This window comes from Hypanus sabinus, chromosome 6 (assembly GCF_030144855.1).
Source record: "Hypanus sabinus isolate sHypSab1 chromosome 6, sHypSab1.hap1, whole genome shotgun sequence".
Classification (NCBI taxonomy): Eukaryota; Metazoa; Chordata; class Chondrichthyes; order Myliobatiformes; family Dasyatidae; genus Hypanus; species Hypanus sabinus.
This window is the reverse complement of record NC_082711.1, coordinates 88,230,034-88,246,798: the sequence shown is the minus strand read 5'-3', so window position 1 is coordinate 88,246,798 and position 16,765 is coordinate 88,230,034. Positions and strand designations below refer to the sequence as shown.

General features: G+C 42.5%; 1 protein-coding gene across 1 annotated transcript; it reads right to left on the bottom strand.

Moving 5' to 3' along the window:
- Positions 1-1,389: 1,389 nt before the first annotated feature.
- Positions 1,390-4,562, bottom strand: dlx5a (distal-less homeobox 5a). Its single transcript, XM_059971349.1, has 3 exons — positions 4,207-4,562; positions 3,341-3,525; positions 1,390-2,094 (listed from the first exon to the last, which is right to left on the bottom strand). Exons 1-3 carry the CDS (start codon positions 4,538-4,540, stop codon positions 1,780-1,782), a joined length of 834 nt encoding a protein of 277 aa, XP_059827332.1. The 5' UTR covers positions 4,541-4,562; the 3' UTR covers positions 1,390-1,779.
- Positions 4,563-16,765: the final 12,203 nt, after the last annotated feature.

Here is a 16,765-nt window from a genome sequence, read left to right as displayed (position 1 = left end):
TCCTCTCTTGTGCAACTCCATCTGTCTGGACTTTGTTATGTACAGGCCCGGTACATAATAAAAAGTCTGTGGCCATCAATCTTTTGACATAAAGATCCAATGCATTTGTGAGTTGACCCAATTATCGCCATCGTTGGCTCTGCTGGTGGGTTGTTACATAAAATGGAATTAACTCACATTATACAACCAGCTAATACCCTCAAGTTTTCTAAAAAATATATGACTACACGGGCTCAGAATAAAACCCACATTTACTCAGTTAAGTTCAAAATCCATTTCAAAATAATTGACGTAAAGAACACCAGAATTGGATTCGAAAGGTTGGCTATCTTAACGTGGGCGATCGTATCTCTTAACAAGCATATTTGCTGTAATTCTTTTTGTACGAATCGTTTAAAAGTTATGGGAGTTTAAGATCAACGTGCTGTAGACGTTGTTTATAGAGAAATGTAATTAATTTATCTCAAAACGCGCTAGTTCGGTACAATTGTTATCAACTTGCTGAGTGGGATAAAGAAACTAAAGCACATGTTATTATAAAGGACAATAACCCAACAACAACTTAGTATCTGAGATATTGCCCCTTTGCTATTTGAGAATTGCAATGGAAATATTACTCTGCCTTGTGACCAACACAAAGTGCCACGCTGGTACAAAATATGCACCGTGACTACTCAACCTCTTACATTGGTTCTGTATCTCTAGGATATTTGACTGAATACTCGGCCAAGCAGTAACATAGGTTTTCAAAGCTTCGGACATATCTTGAACATAATTTAAAGCACGTAAATCGGCATGGTTATTTAGAAATTAAGATTGTGACGAGCCCGGCTTGTTTTAATTGAACTTTCTTACTTAAATTACACCCATGTTCCATTTGCTTATGTTTGCGTTTCCGTAGGAATAATTTATTCAATCCTTTTTATATATATATTCCCTCTGATTCTGTTGTAGGATAATACAGCGCCAGGTTCAGAAATTTGAATCCGGACCCAATTTGATCATGATTTTATAATTATTAGACAAGATAAAGCAACAAAAGTTAAATGTCTGTTTTCAAATACAGGTTAATTATCTCCGAAAGATAGAACGCATGCTTCTGTAAAAAGAGGAACGGAAAGCATTGGAACACCCCTTAGAATTAGATCCATTCATTTAAACCTATTTGCTCTGATTGTTGCAATCTCCTTTTTCAAATCCAGGAGAGTACTTTCTCAATTAATATTATGGCTTGAGGCTTAATAGTTTATTTGCAAATTAAACGTAACAGATACATTTTAGTTTCCCAGTAAACACTTTGGTCAGTCTTTTGAGTGCTTCCATAGCTACCATTTCTGAACACTGTTAAATTACATTTAAGCATTTGTTAATTACATAATAACCTGGCCACATGATTTGTATGAAATAAGCTTCCAACAGTGATGTTGTCCGAAGAGTCAATAATTTTATTTAAACAGAATATACAGTTTAATCCAACTATCTACACGTATGTACAGAATAGATGCTACTGAAAAGTCCAGTAATGTTGGGGGGGTCGAAGCCTACTAATGAAAGGCACCGTTGACAGTGTCCATATTGGCCATGAAGTCCGTTGGGAAAGTAGTACATCTCTTTGAAATGTAGAGAACAGAAATGCACCCAACAAGTGGACAGTGTCAGAAATGTCGCTCGGGTGCAGAGTTTGATGTCTCAGGATTCCCACTGAACAAGTCCGCAGTTCTTTGTATACCTCCACCGTCTGTCGGGCCGTGATCAATCCTTTTCGGAATATACCTCAGGTTAATAAATTGTCCCAGATCCCAAAGCTAGTGGATGATGTAGCGAGCTTGCAGACTGCAGGTGGGAATGAATAGCATTGGGATTTGAATACCAGGAAGAGGTGTTTTCCAGGTAGCCCGCAGGGGATGGATTGTGACTGGGAGGTTGATGAGTGTGAACAACTCTTGAGGAGCTGTGACTCTCCCAGACAGCAGGGGACTGGGGAGAATTGCAGGCCATGGGGTCACTGGAACTAGGGCTGTGCTCTGGGGGGATCTCCCCGTTTTTTATGATCTTCTTGATTTTTGATCTTCGGTTCTGGAACCATATTTTAACCTGTTAAAGTAAATTAAATCAACTAATTAATTGATCACAAAGCAGCGATAAATCAAGCAAAGCTATATTACCGCCGAAAGGCTGCATGAGCAATTCAAGTCAATTGGTAAATTTTCGCATCGATTCTTTTAGTAGCTAGTTTATATTGTAAACAAGTCTCTGTTTAAGTATCTGTTAGAGGTTTTATTGCGAGAAAATAAGACCATTGTTTTTTTTAAATGCAGCATGCAACCACCACAACTTGCCTGTCTCCACCCCACCTATTTTATTGCTCGCTTGTGTCTTTTGACATATGTCACACTAGTTTAATCTGCTCTTCACCTCGTACTCTCGGAATTGAGATCCTTTTATTCCAGGTCTAATTAGTCATGCGAGATTTTAGCGCACTCGGGCCGAATTCGTGGCGGCGATTTTACTACAAATAATAGTTTTTTAAAAAATGCAGATCAACGGCAGAAATTAGATTGAAAACACGCAAATAAAGTACCCCTCACCCTCTCGATATTTGTATTATCCTTCTCTATATCACACGCAGCTTTGGTTTTTAAAAAATGCGTCGCCAGGAAAGCAAATAGTTTTAAGTTCCAACATTTTTTTTAAAAAAATGCAACGTCCCTTTCAAAATCAACAATATAATTTCCAAGCGACTTATGGTGAGATTAGGAGTTTAATAAGTAAGAGTTATATTTAATTTGAACGAGTTTTTAATGGTCGGTCGAGCTGGAAGTATAGTATAGAATTATCACACCCTCGCCACTAGAACGCGTTTGGTAAGAGAGAGGGAGGGAGGGAGGGAGAGAGAGAGAGGAGAGAGGAGAGAGGGGGAGAGAGAAAGGAGAGAGGGGGAGAGAGAGAGGAAACAGAGAGATAGATAGATAGAGAGAAAGGGAGGGGGAGAGAGAGAACACTGCTGAAATAATAAAGAAGTTGAGTCGCGTCAACTGTAGCCCATACATAGAAACACTCGGATTTAAGTTTATGTCGGGGGCATTACATTAGTCAGGGGGAACGAAGCCATTCCGGAACAGCTAAAGTTTCTGAGTATGCCTTTCGCAGATTTATGTTTGCCACTGCTAGGACCAGACCCTCGTTTAATCTAGGATTCCTATATTCTCCTAGATACAACGCACAGCAGCTGGCGAAGCCACTCAGAAATGCGGCCGATTCTACCCGGGAGTGTTCGCCAATGCGGCACTAAGCGGCACTGCACACTGGTTGGGCGAGATGCTGGGATCGTTGGCCTTACCTGGGTCTGAGTGAGCCCCAGTGATGCCGCCAGCTCGGCTCTCTCAGGCAAGGCCAGATACTGGGTTTTTTGGAAGCGCCTCTGCAGAGCTGCCAGCTGGAAACTGGAGTAGATGGTGCGGGGCTTTCGAACCTTCTTCGGTTTCCCGTTGACCATCCGGATCTCGGGCTCGGCAAGCCCTTTATCTGAAATCGAAAATCCACACTTTAGCTCTGTAAGATTTGAACGAAACGCGCTCACCAGCACCACGCCAGAATAAACCGCGGTGGGGATTGGGGCATAAAATGCTCCGGGGAACAGAAAGGATGTTTTGCCCCGGCACTCCGGACGTTCATAACGAATGCGGGTCGTTATCTTACTGTCGACTAAACCTCTACTTAAATCCCATTCACATGTAAAAATCCTGTTTTCCTGTACACGTCCTACTTTATATATAAAAAAAACAAGCTGATGTCTTCCGGCATGGATTTACCGCCGGAAAAAAACACAAAAGCGATCTGCTCCTTTTGATATAAAAAACAGCGACACTTTAAGACAAACAAGCCGGGAGTGGACGTAGGGAAGCTCTATTTATTTACGCTAGTGCCATAAACTGCTCACATCTGTCTCTCTATATTTTTAACTGCCGCGACTTTCGATAGGTCAGCGGCTGGCGTCCTCTCCCAAGTCTCCAGTGAAAATTCCACGGGGAATCGAATTTACAAATCGCTCACTGCTCCCGCCGAGCAAGTGAGAACTTCTGAGAGAAAGGGGTGCTGGATTGATGAGACTGTTCCGGGGTGCGGAAAGCATTTCTGTGGCTGCTGAACAAACAAGAGGTGCTAGAGAAATTAGCGAAGAAGTGGTGGAAAAAAATGGCTCCATACCTGGCTGGTTGCATGTTGGCGGTGCCCTGCTGTACGCGCCGTACTGGTGGTAATGGCCGGGGTAGCTGTAGTCGTGGTAGGCTTTGGCGGGGTAAGTGGTGGCCGAGCTGTTCCCTCCGTGGTATTGGTACTGGTAGGGGTTGAGGACTTTGCCGTAAGACGAAGGCGAGCAGTAGCCGTGATGAGGGCCGCCTGAGCTGTAGTAACCCGTATCGGTGGCCGTGGACTCGGGGAGAGTCGGCGATTCCTGCGACGGGTGGTGCATGCTGTGCTGAAAAGTACCCTGTTGATCTGTCCGGATGCTGGGTACCTTGCGATCGAATATTGCTGTCATAGCCCCGAGGTCGATGCCTCTGTGTTTGTATGTGTGTATGTGTGTGTGTGTGTGTGTGTGCGCGCGGGGGGGGGGAGGGGGATGGAGATGGGAGTGATCTATGTAGACATAGCTGTGTGTGCTACAGGAATCGGGCAGACTGTGGCTGGGACTCAGCAAAGTCTTGGTTAAGTTCTTAATTGCGCTATTACGCATTAGATGGATGTGTTCCATTGGATACTGCAACCAGCCACCAGTAACACCCCAACTCGCTCAACTCGTTTAACACCATGCTCAAAGTTTCTTAAACACGAAGCAACATAGGACTTAAAATACAAAAGTATGAAGTCGTTGTAAGGCGATTGTTGGTAAATAACACCCACAGCACGACGTCTAATAACAAAGGCAGCTTTCACCGCGGGCCGTTGGCATTTCTGCCTTTCCGGGAAACCAGATCTTAATTCCCCGCCACGCTGGTTGTCAGTTAACATTTTAAATATAAATTGACAACAGGAGAATCTGGAGTTGATTTTTCTTTGGCGTCGGATCTTCCATTAAAGCCACGACATTTTGTTTTGAATTGGAATCGCTTGCTTTGAATGACATAATACGACAGTTTTTAGTCTCAAGAGATTACGTATCGGCATATAAAGTTATAATTCACAACTGGCTTCTTTGCAGGATAATATTACAATTTACATGGTAATAAAAGTACGTTTAACATGTAGACCAGCTATTGCCCATTCAAAAGGGTAATTTAATCGATGGTGGACACGCAGACGCAGCCTCTGGAAACACCCGTGTTACACGATTTTCATTTTCGGGGCATAAGGGTTGCAAAGGGCGTACCTGCCCTATGTTTTTGATAGTCACCGTGTTTATAAGCGATGTTTGTGCAAGTAAGGTGAGATCTTTCTTCAACAGCTCACTCCTGGTTCATGTGCACTGTAACATCTAACGTCCGTTTTATGAACACTCCTTTGGTTTTTACCGAAATTACCATTGAAAAATAAAAACAAAAATACAAATTGAAATTCAGTGTTAGATTTCTGTAATGCATTTCTGAGGTCAGGAATTTTTTGTTTAATGTGCATGTTATCTACTCCTTTTGCAAACTAGGTTTGGGGAGACTGGTTTACGTATGTCGACCACATTCACTATTCTGAGTCAGGCACAGGTTTAGGGTTGGCTGGAACAGCGCTTTCGAAATTCTTTTTGAAGATAGTCACGATGCTGGCTTACAACTCGAAAAATAAACCGGAGCATTTACATTATACACAAATAAACACAAAACCGACTCGCGCTTTCTAACAATGGAAAATAAAGACCGATTTGGACACATGCTTGTTTAAATCCTGTTGGAACTAATTTACAAAACCTAAATAAATGCTTCCTTGTATTTGAATATGTAGAAGGGTAGCAGAATTTTGATATTTAATGTTAAACTATGTGGATTACACTGCCATCTAACGATCGTTTTGAATATAACATGTTTTTGCTCAATAAAACTAGAACTACTCCATGTTAATCAAGAATGCAGGAAACGCTCTGCAGACCAAGCAGCATTGAAGAGGGGAAGAAGAAATTAAAACATTTCATTTTCATTTAAAACGTTTGAATGTGTATATGAAAACATTCAAGCTTTTGTAGTATACAGCTTGTGGTCATAGAGACATTGAACACCACAGCATAGAAACGGGCAGTTAGGCCAAACCAAGCCAGTGCCAGCCTGTACCCATCTTCCTGCACTCAATCCATAGTCCTCAAAACTGCTCTCATCTATGTACTTACCCAACTTTCTTTTTAAATGTTATAATTGAACCCACATCTACTATTTACGCTGGCAGCACATTCCACACTTGCCAGACCCTCTGAGTGAAGAAGTTTTCCCCCAGGTTCCTCTTAAATATTTCACCTTTCACCCTAAACGTGTGACCTTCAGTTGCGGTCTCATCCGTCCCGAAAGAGAAAAGCCTGTTCACTGTATCTATACCCCTGATGATTCTGTAAACCTTTATGAGATCTCCCCTCTTTCTCTTACGCTCCAGGGAATGATGTCCTAACCTATTCGATCTTCCCCAATAACTCAGGTCCTCAAGTCCCAGAGATATTGTTGTAAATTTTCTCAGCACTCTCTCAAGCTGATTGAAATTTAATTTACTTAATTGAATTTATTTTTTCCTTATGCTTCAGGCATATGTTAGGAATCGAAAAGTGTACTCGCCTATCACCGGGCTGCCATTTTGTCTTTAGTAAAAATTAATAACAAAACACTAGGTCCGCAAGCCAGTATTTAACTCAATTGCATTTTTCTTCAAGAAAGCAAAAAATGTTTAAAGACTTTTCTTGAACTAAAAATAAAAATGCAATAGGCTTCTGGACAAGTGAGAGGTCAGCGACTCACTGGCGAATGACATGGCTCTGTGAGCACACAGTCAGTTTCAAAGACCCCAAATTCACCTTTCCCTGCAGAACCAAGCTGTGATTTACAGCTTTCTGTAAGTTTTGACCCGTACACCTATGAAAGCATCACAAATACTTAAGTATTTCTTGTAGCATCACATTATATCTTCCAATACATGACCCTTCACCTTTGTCTCCCCTTATCTTCCCCCTCTCCCCACGTGTAAATGACTTTACAATGTCCAGGTTCGGAACTTCTTGAAGATATTTACATTTCTTAAGCAGAAGGATAAAAGGAGATTATTGCAATTTTGTAAATGATGTGGTAGACTAGAGAAATAGAGTCAAAGCCAGGAAATTATAGCCTTGTCAGCCTTATATCACTGGTAAGGAAATTATTAGAGAATGTTCTTAGGGACATAGTTGATTTGCATGTGGAAAGGCATAGACTTATTAGTGGAGAAGATGACAAAACAAATTGATGAAGGTAGAGCAGTTGATGCAACATATATGGATTTCAGTAAGGCATTTGCAAATATTCCCCGTAGTAGATTCACTCAGAAAGTCATGAGGCATGGGATCCATGAAACCAGGCAGTGTGGATTTAGAAATTCCTTGGTTGCAGAAGCAGAGGGTGGTGACATATGGAGAGTACTTTGTCTGGAGGCCGATGGCTAGTTGTGTTCCAAAGGGATCAGTTTTTGGATTTCTGCTTTTACTGCTTTTTATAAGTGACTTGGATGAGGACTGGAGAGGTGGTTTAGTAAGTTTGAAGATGACACAAAGGTTAGGCGTGTTGTGGATTGTGTAGAAGGTTGTCATGATTTACAACAAGATATTGACAGGACGCAGAGTTGAGCAAAGAAGTAGCAGATGCAACTCAATGTGGAAAAGTGTGAAGTGATTCACTTTGGAGGATTAAACATAAAGGTGGAGAACAAAATTAACGGCAGTGAGGAGGAACAGGGGAATCTTGGGTTCCAGACCTGTAGGTCCCTTAAGTTGTCGTGCAAGATGACAAGGAATTTGGTGTGCTGACTTTCATTAGAAGGGTGTTTGAGTTCAAGAACCATGAGCTAACGTTGCAGCTCTGTAAAATCTGGTTAGACTGCACTTGTGTTCATGGACGTAAGAAAAATTGAGGGTTATGGCCCATGTAGGAGGCAAGAGTTAGAATGATTGTGGACTGGGTATATATAGGTCAGCACAATCTTGTGGGCCAAAGTACCCGAGCAGCGCAGTGCTATTCTATGTTCTATGATTCATCAGGATGTAGACCAGTTGGAAATATGCATGGAGAATTGCAGGCAGAGTAAAAACTGGGCAAGGTCAAATGTACGAATTGAATTGAATTGAATTGACGTACATGAGGAGTAAAAATCTTTGCATTATGTCACTGTCTGAATGAGCAATGTGCAAATTATAGTAATTTGTAATCAATAGTATGCACAGTAAGATGTGCAACAGAGCAGTCAGGATAGCTTAGAAATACAATTGTGTCAGTGGGGATTAATCAATCTGATGGCCTGGTGGAAGAAGCTGTCCCGGAGCCTGTTGGTTCTGGCTTTTATGCTGCGGTACCGTTTCCCAGATGGTAGCAGCTAGAACAATTTGTGGTTGGGGTGACTCAGGACCCCAATGATCCTTCAGGCCCTTTTTACACACCTGTCTTTGTAAATGTCCTGAATAGTGGGAAGTTCACATCTACAGATGTGCTGGGCTGTCCGCACCACTCTCTGCAGAGTCCTGCGAGAGTCCTGTATAGAGTACAGTTCCCATACCAGGCCAGTCAGGATGGTCTCAATTGTGCCCCTGTAGAACGTCCTTAGGATTTGGTGACTCATACCCAATCTCACATGCGAAAAGGTAATTCTGGACCGAACTTGAATCACAGAAGGATGCTCAACAGCTGTAACGGCTTGAATGCTATCACCTCCTACAAAGTAAAACCAAGTGACAGATGTGACAATTTTATGCTCACTTTGACTAACAAAACACAGAGACACCTTCACAAACTCCCACGTCCGCCAACAACCGTGTGATTTCAGTCTCTAAGGCATCCTTCAGGAGAGTGAACTGCTGGAAAGCATCTGGCCCAGACAGGTACCTGGCTGAGTACTGAAGGCCTGTGCTAGTCAACTGGCTAGAGAGTTCACTGATAATATTTAACCGCTCACTTTGGCAGTGTGTGGTACACACCTGCTTTAAGCAGGCTTCAATTATACTGGTGCCCAAAATGAATGTGGTAACCTGCCTCAGTGGCTCTCACATCCACAGTGATGAAGGGCTTTGAGAGGTTGGTGATGTAACATATCAGCTCCTGTCGAGGAGCGACTTGGATCTGCTCCAATCTGTGTACCGTGGCAACAGGTCAACAGCATTCGCCATTGTTGTCGGCCAAATCGAAGGTGGTGATGCATCAGCGTGTAGGAGGGAGATTGAAAGTCTGGCTGAGCAGTGCCACAACAACAGCCTCTCAGCCAAGCTGATTACTGGCTGCAGGTGACACAGTGTGCAATGGTGGCCTGGGAGCAGAGGGAGAGACACTGAAGTGGGATGAACAGTTCACTGAAATTTAAGAACAGGGCATAACAAAAGGAAAATAATAAACACTAGGCCGGCAGGGTTGCTAAGTAAAACTCTCAGACTAAAAATCTAACAGCAACACTGCAGCACAGAAGCAGTAACTTAATACTAAATTAATAATGCTTCTTTACAACATCAGTCTGCTATATTCTTCTTTCACAGAGTGTGGACTAAGGTAAGCAGGGAGCATTGCCATCGCAGTGGTGTGGCCAAGACTTGCCAAGACTGAAATGAAAAGAATGTGGTTAAATACAACCACAAAGAAACCCTAACTGGCTGTAGCATGCATACTCACGAGCGTGATTGCCGACTCCTTTCAGCAGCCACCCACAAAAGCGTCCACCCTTCGCACCAGAGACTGTGGTTGTGACAAGACCGTCCCCCTAGGTGCCAGAGACTCGTGCTGCTGGAAGTCCCAGATGAGAGGCTTGCCCAGGAGATCATGAGCCAGAACCCAAGGAAGTTCCTCTGGGCCATACCCCTCACAATTTACGAGCCACTGGACCCTGCTGCACAGAGTAGGCCACGCAGGGAGGAGGGTGCAGGGGGTAGAAAAAGCCACTGGCTTCAAAGTTCAAAGTGGGAAGTACATTATTATCTAAGTATGTCTACTGTGCAACCTTGAGATTCGTCTTTTTACAGGCTGCCACAACAGCAAAGAAACCCAATAGAAATGCTATCAAAACCCAATGTGCAAAAAAAGAATGGATCGTACAAACAATAAAAAGTAAACAAATCACACTGAGAACTGAGGCTCACAGAAGACAGTCACGGTTCATCATTGCACTCTGTCCAGGAGCTTGCTAGTTGCAGGGCACAGCCTCAGTTCAGTGTAGAGACAAGTAAAGCTCATAGAACAGTGAGTAAACTCCAGCCAGTCCCTCAGCTCTGGCCCTAACACCGCAACCTTTTTGATATGGCCCTGCACTTAAATCGGCCAGACATTGGCCCATTCTTCGCTTGCGGGCCCATTTCAATTCGGCCACAAGCTTGCCCCAGCAATGGCCGAGCATCAGCTCGCTCCTCGCTGTGGGTCCTGGGCTCTGCTACCCACGGCACTGCCACACCGCAGACTCCATTTCACCAAATCCCCCAGAACACAAGAAACATGATGGGCTGTACAGGCAGTTCAAAAACAAAGCTTCTGAATGGGATTTACAGGCTATTGATTGCAGTGATCGTTGTCCAGATTAATAGAGCCGTTAATAGATTTGTTTGCTGCCACTAAAGCATCAATGTATCTCACCACTGCCACGTTAAACCGGGCTTGAACTAGAGACATGGAGCACTGGACCATTCTCCAGAGATGATGGTGGGCTCAGTCTATAGGAGGCTTCTCCACTATAAATGGTTCCACCTAGCATGGGGCCATCTTGCAGTTCTCTGCTCTCAAGGGGAAATCTTTAGAAGGGAGCTAGACTTTTTCCCCTGGCTTGAGAGGACTCACCCATTGGTGGAGCCACTCTGAGGACAGAGGAGCAGCACCTTATGTTCCATCCAGGTAACTTCCAACCTGACATTGATTTCTTCAACTTTCAGCATTTTCTCTCTCTCCTCCCCTTCTTCAATCCCTCACTGTAGCTTCTTACCTCTTCTCCTCACTTGGCTAATGCCTCCCCTTGCCCACTCTCCTACTCCCCTTTCTCTCATTGTCCACTCCTCTCTCCTATCAGATTCCTTCTTCTTCAGCCCTTTATCTTTCCCATCTATCACCTTCCAGCTTCTGACATCATCCCCTCATCTTCTAGCCTGTCCTCCTTCCCTTACACCCCACCCCCCACTTCTCATGCTAACATCTTCTCCCTCCCTTTCCAGTCCTGATGAAGGATCTCGGCCAGAAATGTCGACTGTTTTTTTTTAACTTACATAGACACTGCTCGGCCTGCTGAGTTCCTCCAGCATTTTGTGCATGTCCTTCTGGATTTCCATCATCTGCAGAACCTCTTGAGTTGAGGGTAGAAAGTCAGCCTTTTCCCACCAGAGTTTTTTTATGCAAGGAGCAGTAAGTGATTGGAATGCACTGCTGGAGGAGTGGTGAAAGCAGATACAATATTAACATTTAAGAGTCTTGTTAACTAGCAGGGAATGGAGGAGAACGGACCGGGGAGAAGCAGGTGGTTTAGTTAGACTGGCGTGGTAGTCACAGGCATCATATGCTGAAAGGCCTGTCTGTGCATTGTATATGTTCTACGTTTTATGTTCTAGGACATTCATAAAATTGTTAAATGTGAGCTATTGACTTTATTCACAGGCTTCATCTCAAACTGAGCTTTATTCTGCCCTGGGAGATAGGTTTCAGTATTGAAATAAGAAACTACTGGAAATTATGTAACAGGTCAGTGAAGAGGGGAATTGAGTCCAGCCTCAACATTGGAATACCAGTGATACAGCCTCTTCACAGGAGCCTCAGGTGTGTTCTTCTGCTCTCACCCTCTCCTCTCCTGTCTGCCAGAGTAAAGATTAAATTCCTCTCATTCTCATTCTTCCAGGTGAAGCAGTCATATTGAAACGTTAACTCAGATTTTTTCTCTCCACAGATTTTACCTGCTCCGCTAAGCCTTTCCAGCACTTCCTATTATGCTAAATCTCCTAAAGCTTCTGCAGCCTGCTTTTCACATTTCCCACACTATTTTGTTTTATCCCTCTGTTTCCACCATTCTTCTTCATCTCCTCTGTCAGCACTCGTCTAGGCAGATCAACTGCAACTTACAACCCTCTCTAGATGGTCCCAACTCTATTTGTGCCACTTGGAAAATCCTAGATTCCATCGTATCACTGATACTCTGTTTGTCCTCTCCACTCTCTGCAACTTAAAACACTCTTGCTTTCTCACTTTACCAGATCTGATAAAAAGCAATAAATATATTAAAATTACTCTATTTCTCTCCCAACATATGTTACCTATCCTGTTAGGTAGCTTCTCATTTTTGCTTTTATTTCAGATTTTGATCATTTTCAGATTTTTGCTTTTCAAACATCTGTCTGTGCAGTACTTGTGAATCCTGATTTCCAAATCATACTACAGTATTTTTTTTCACCAAAGGAGCCACTTCATATTGTTGATACCCCAAGCTTCTAAAACCAAGCACCGGTACTGGATGTCCCAAGAGTTCATGTACTCCAAATTTCATTTCCATTTCAACTGACGTAAAACCCATATGGTGTGGGTCAGCATTCCTCTCTGATGCACCAAGGGACCACACTGGGACCTAACTACTGAGTTAAATAGAAAGCTCTTTGTAAAACTTCATAATCCCATCTACATTAGTGCAACATACTATACCATTAAATCTTAATTGAAAAGCTTGTTCCTCTACTGTATTATTTTATCTCTTATGCCAAAGAATGCGGAGTAATCACCAGCACTCTATTCCTAAACCACTCCTTATTCAAAGAACTCACTTCAAATGGCCAGAAGTCAAGGGAATCAGTTCAACAGCTCAATAAATTGGTAAGTGTGCTTTTACTTGAGCTAATTTTAATTTTAATTTTAAGTAGGCTGGGCACAGCTCAAATGCTATCTATAAAGTTGCTGCTGACAGAACCATTGTCATCAGAATTTCGGGTGGTGATCAGGAGGCGTACAGGAGCGAGATGGATCAGCTGGATAGTGGTGTTGCAACAACAATCTTGCACTCAATGTCAGTAAGGCCAAGAAATTGACTGTGGATTTCAGGAAGGTCCCCTGTCATTATTAAGTGATCAGCAGTGGAAAGGGTGAGCAGTTTCATGTTCCTGGGTGTCAACATCTCTGAAGATCTGTCCTAGGCTCAACATATTGATGCAATTACAAAGAAGGCACAGCAGCAGCTACATTTCTCTAGGAATTTGTGGAGACTTCGTATATCACCAAAGACTCTTGCAAATTTCTATGGATGTACTGCGGAGAGCATTCTAAATGGTTGCATCGCCATCTGGGCAGAAAGGGCCACCACACAGGATCAGAAAAAGCTGCAGAAACTCCTCCAGCTCCATCGTGGACTTTAGCCTCCCCAGCACTGTGGATATCCACATTAAGGATGCTGATCACACAGGACATGCCCTCTTCTCATTGCTACCATCAAGAGGTACATACTGAACATCTCAGGAGCAGTTTCTTCCCCTTTGCCATCAGATTGGACAATGAACCCATGAATATCACATCACTTTTTGTTCTCTTTTTTGCACAACTTATTTAATGATTTTATATATATATATAAATACTTCAAGCAGGTTAGACAAAGAAGAATCGGTGGGTGTTGTGCACTTGGATTTTCAGAAGCTTTTGACAGGGTGCTGTATATGAGATTGCTTAACAAGATAAGAGCCGGCGGTATTACAGAAAAGATACTAGCATTGCTGGAGCATTGGTAGGAGGCAAAGAGTGGGAATTGGCTGCCATTGACTAGTGGTGTTCCACAGGGGTTTGTGTTGAGACCACTTCATTTTATGTTGTATATCATTGTCTCGGATGCTGGAATTGATGGCTTTGCGGCCAAGTTTGTGGACAGTATGAAGGTAGGTGGAGCGGTAGGTAGAGTTGATGAAATAGGGAGGCTGCAGAAGGATTTTGATAGATTAGGAGAATGGGAAAAGAAGTGTCAAAGGGAATGCAGTGTATGGTCATGCACTTTGTAGAAGAAATAAAAGCATAGATTATTTTCTAAATTGGGAGAAAATTCAAAAATCCCAGGTGAAAAGGGACTTGGGAGCCCTCTTGCAAGATTTCCTAAAGGTTAGTTTGCAGGTTAAGTCATTGTGAGGAAGGCAAATGCAACACTACCATTCACTTCAAGAGAACTAGAATATAAAAGCAAGGATGTATTGCTGAGACTTCATAAGTCACTGGCGAGGCCTCACTTGGTGTATTGTAAGCTGTTTTGGGCCCCTTATTTAAGAGAGGATGTGTTAATATAGGAGAGGGTTCAGAGAAGGTGCATGAGAATGATTCTGGGAATGAAAGGCTTACCGTATGAGGACTGATTGATGACTCTAGGCCTGTACTTGCTGCAATTTAGTAGAATGAGGACAGATCTTATTGAAACCTATCAAATGTTGAAAGGCCTAGATAGAGTGGATGTGGAGAGGATGTTTCCTACAGTGGGGGAGTCTAAGGCCAGGGAAACACAGCCTCACAATAGAGGGATGTCCATTTAAAACAAAGATGAGGAGGAATTTCTTTAGCTAGGGGGTGGTGCATCTGTGGAATTCCTTGCCACAAGTGGCTATGAAGGCCAGGTCACTGGGTGGAAGTGAAAGGTTATGGAAGAAGGCAGAAGAATGGAGTTAAGAGGGAAATAGTTCAGCCATGTTGAAATGGCAGTGCAGACTTGATGGGCTGAATGGCCTGATTCTGCTCCTGAGTTTTGTAATTTTATGGTCTTCTTGTTGTAATTTATAGTTTTACTATTATTATTATTATTATTATTGCAGTGTACGGCTGCAAAACAGCATATTTCACAACATATGCCAATGATATTAAATCTGATTCTGATTCTGAATTTGAGCAAATGTGAAATCAAATCCCAAAGCCCATGTATGCAGATATTTGAGTTTTAATTTCAGTAGTTTTTTGTAGAGGCGGCGTAATAGTTATAATTTCTAAATGTTACACTCCTTTTTGGGTGTCCTGATGCTCTGTTGCAGAAAAAAATTCAATCAGCTTCTTCAAATGAGTGCTCTTCCATCATTTCAGAAAGAGCAATTAACCTCACATTTTAGCAACAGCTGTGTGAAGGACAGTTCCTCTACATTCCACTATATCTGATATAACCTCAATACCTTTCCCACAATCTGTCTTCCTAACCTCTCCTAATCCATCCCAGTCATCAACTCTCTTTTCCTCTTCCTTCTCAATCTTCTTCAAACTCTACAAACTCCTTTTGAGTCAGTTTGGTGCTCCATTCCTCCAAATTTACAGTAATAATTCATTCACAGATGCTCACAATATTGAGCTTTGCAAGCTGTCTTTCACTATTTTCTTCAGCATTTCATCTAAAGTACTAAGAGATATTGGACAATGTGAGTGAGTAAGCATTGTAAGCAATACAAGCTAGAATAGCACCAGGCAATGGTGACCTTCAACCAAAATGGTTCTTACCTAATTTGATTAATACTCCACAGCATTATCATTGAAAATGTCCCACATTGTTAACAATACACTGTTTGGCAAGTTAAGTGGACCAATCACATAAACACAGGAGCCTTAAGATCTGGTTAGAGATGGACTATTCTGGGGCGAACAACTCAGTTCTTCACTTCTCAACGCTTTTCCTCCATCTAAAATGAGTGTGGTGCAATACTTTCCACCAACCTGAATGAGCGCAACGTCATTCAAGAAGCTCTGCAGTGTCTTTGACAAAGCAGTCTGATTGGTTGGCTCTGCATGCATCATCTTGTACATTCACCCCCTCCCCACCATCTGCCAGCAGTGACTACATTATGTAGCATCTGCATGACACAGTGCAGAAACCTCTTTGACAGCATTGCTAAACCAGCATGTTTACTGCCTGTAGAGACAAGAGCAACTAACTAATGGGAACATTCCCATTTTTAATTGCCCTCTGTCTTGGATATTTATTACTGATCTTTCACTGTCACTGAACAAAATCCTATTCTAGACCAGAGTAATGAGTACTGGCCTCATCAGGAATGCCTACTTTCCTGATACAGTTAGAAAACAATATCAAAATTTTGGATCTTATAAATGGTGTGACCTGATAATCTGAATGATGACATTGACTGAAATGGACGCTCTTTATGTTAGTGCATGGTAGAACAAGGGTAGGATTGATTGGAATGTGAGGAGACTAGGTTACAGGGAAAATTAGTGAAAGGATAGGATTGTGTTGTGATCTGGTATAGATTGATGGGCTAAGTGGCCTTTGTATCATATTACTATGGAATCTGTGATTTAAAAATTTGAAGCTAATGCCACTCTAATTTTGTATTAAAACTAATTTTAATGTTAATTATGCAAATGGGCTGTACGTTTTGTTGATTGTCCAAACCTGCTAGGTCATATCACACTCAGGAACGGCCTGATTTCATAAATACACGTCTTTGTCTCTTGGACACAGTGAGTTGCATGCTTGTTGACCCACAAGAGGGCGCAGTTCCCTCTCAAGCCAGCATATGTTGCAATGGGACTGGCCACAGAACCTATAGCACTTCTTAATTCATCAGCTCAGAACATTTTCGCATTGAAAATTGCTGGAGGTGTGAGATGACAATAGTGAAGGTAATAGTTCATCTAGGTTCTTTACGGGACCAACAGTT

What these genes read in the sequence shown, in the direction of transcription:
- dlx5a (XM_059971349.1), bottom strand. Translation starts at nt 4,540, where the DNA reads ATGACAGCAATATTCGATCGCAAGGTACCCAGCATCCGGACAGATCAA. An exon ending in GCCAACATGCAACCAGCCAG is followed by an intron (nt 3,526 to 4,206) that starts GTATGGAGCCAT and finishes TTTCGATTTCAG; the next exon opens with ATAAAGGGCTTGCCGAGCCC. An exon ending in TGGGGCTCACTCAGACCCAG is followed by an intron (nt 2,095 to 3,340) that starts GTAAGGCCAACG and finishes TTACTTTAACAG; the next exon opens with GTTAAAATATGGTTCCAGAA.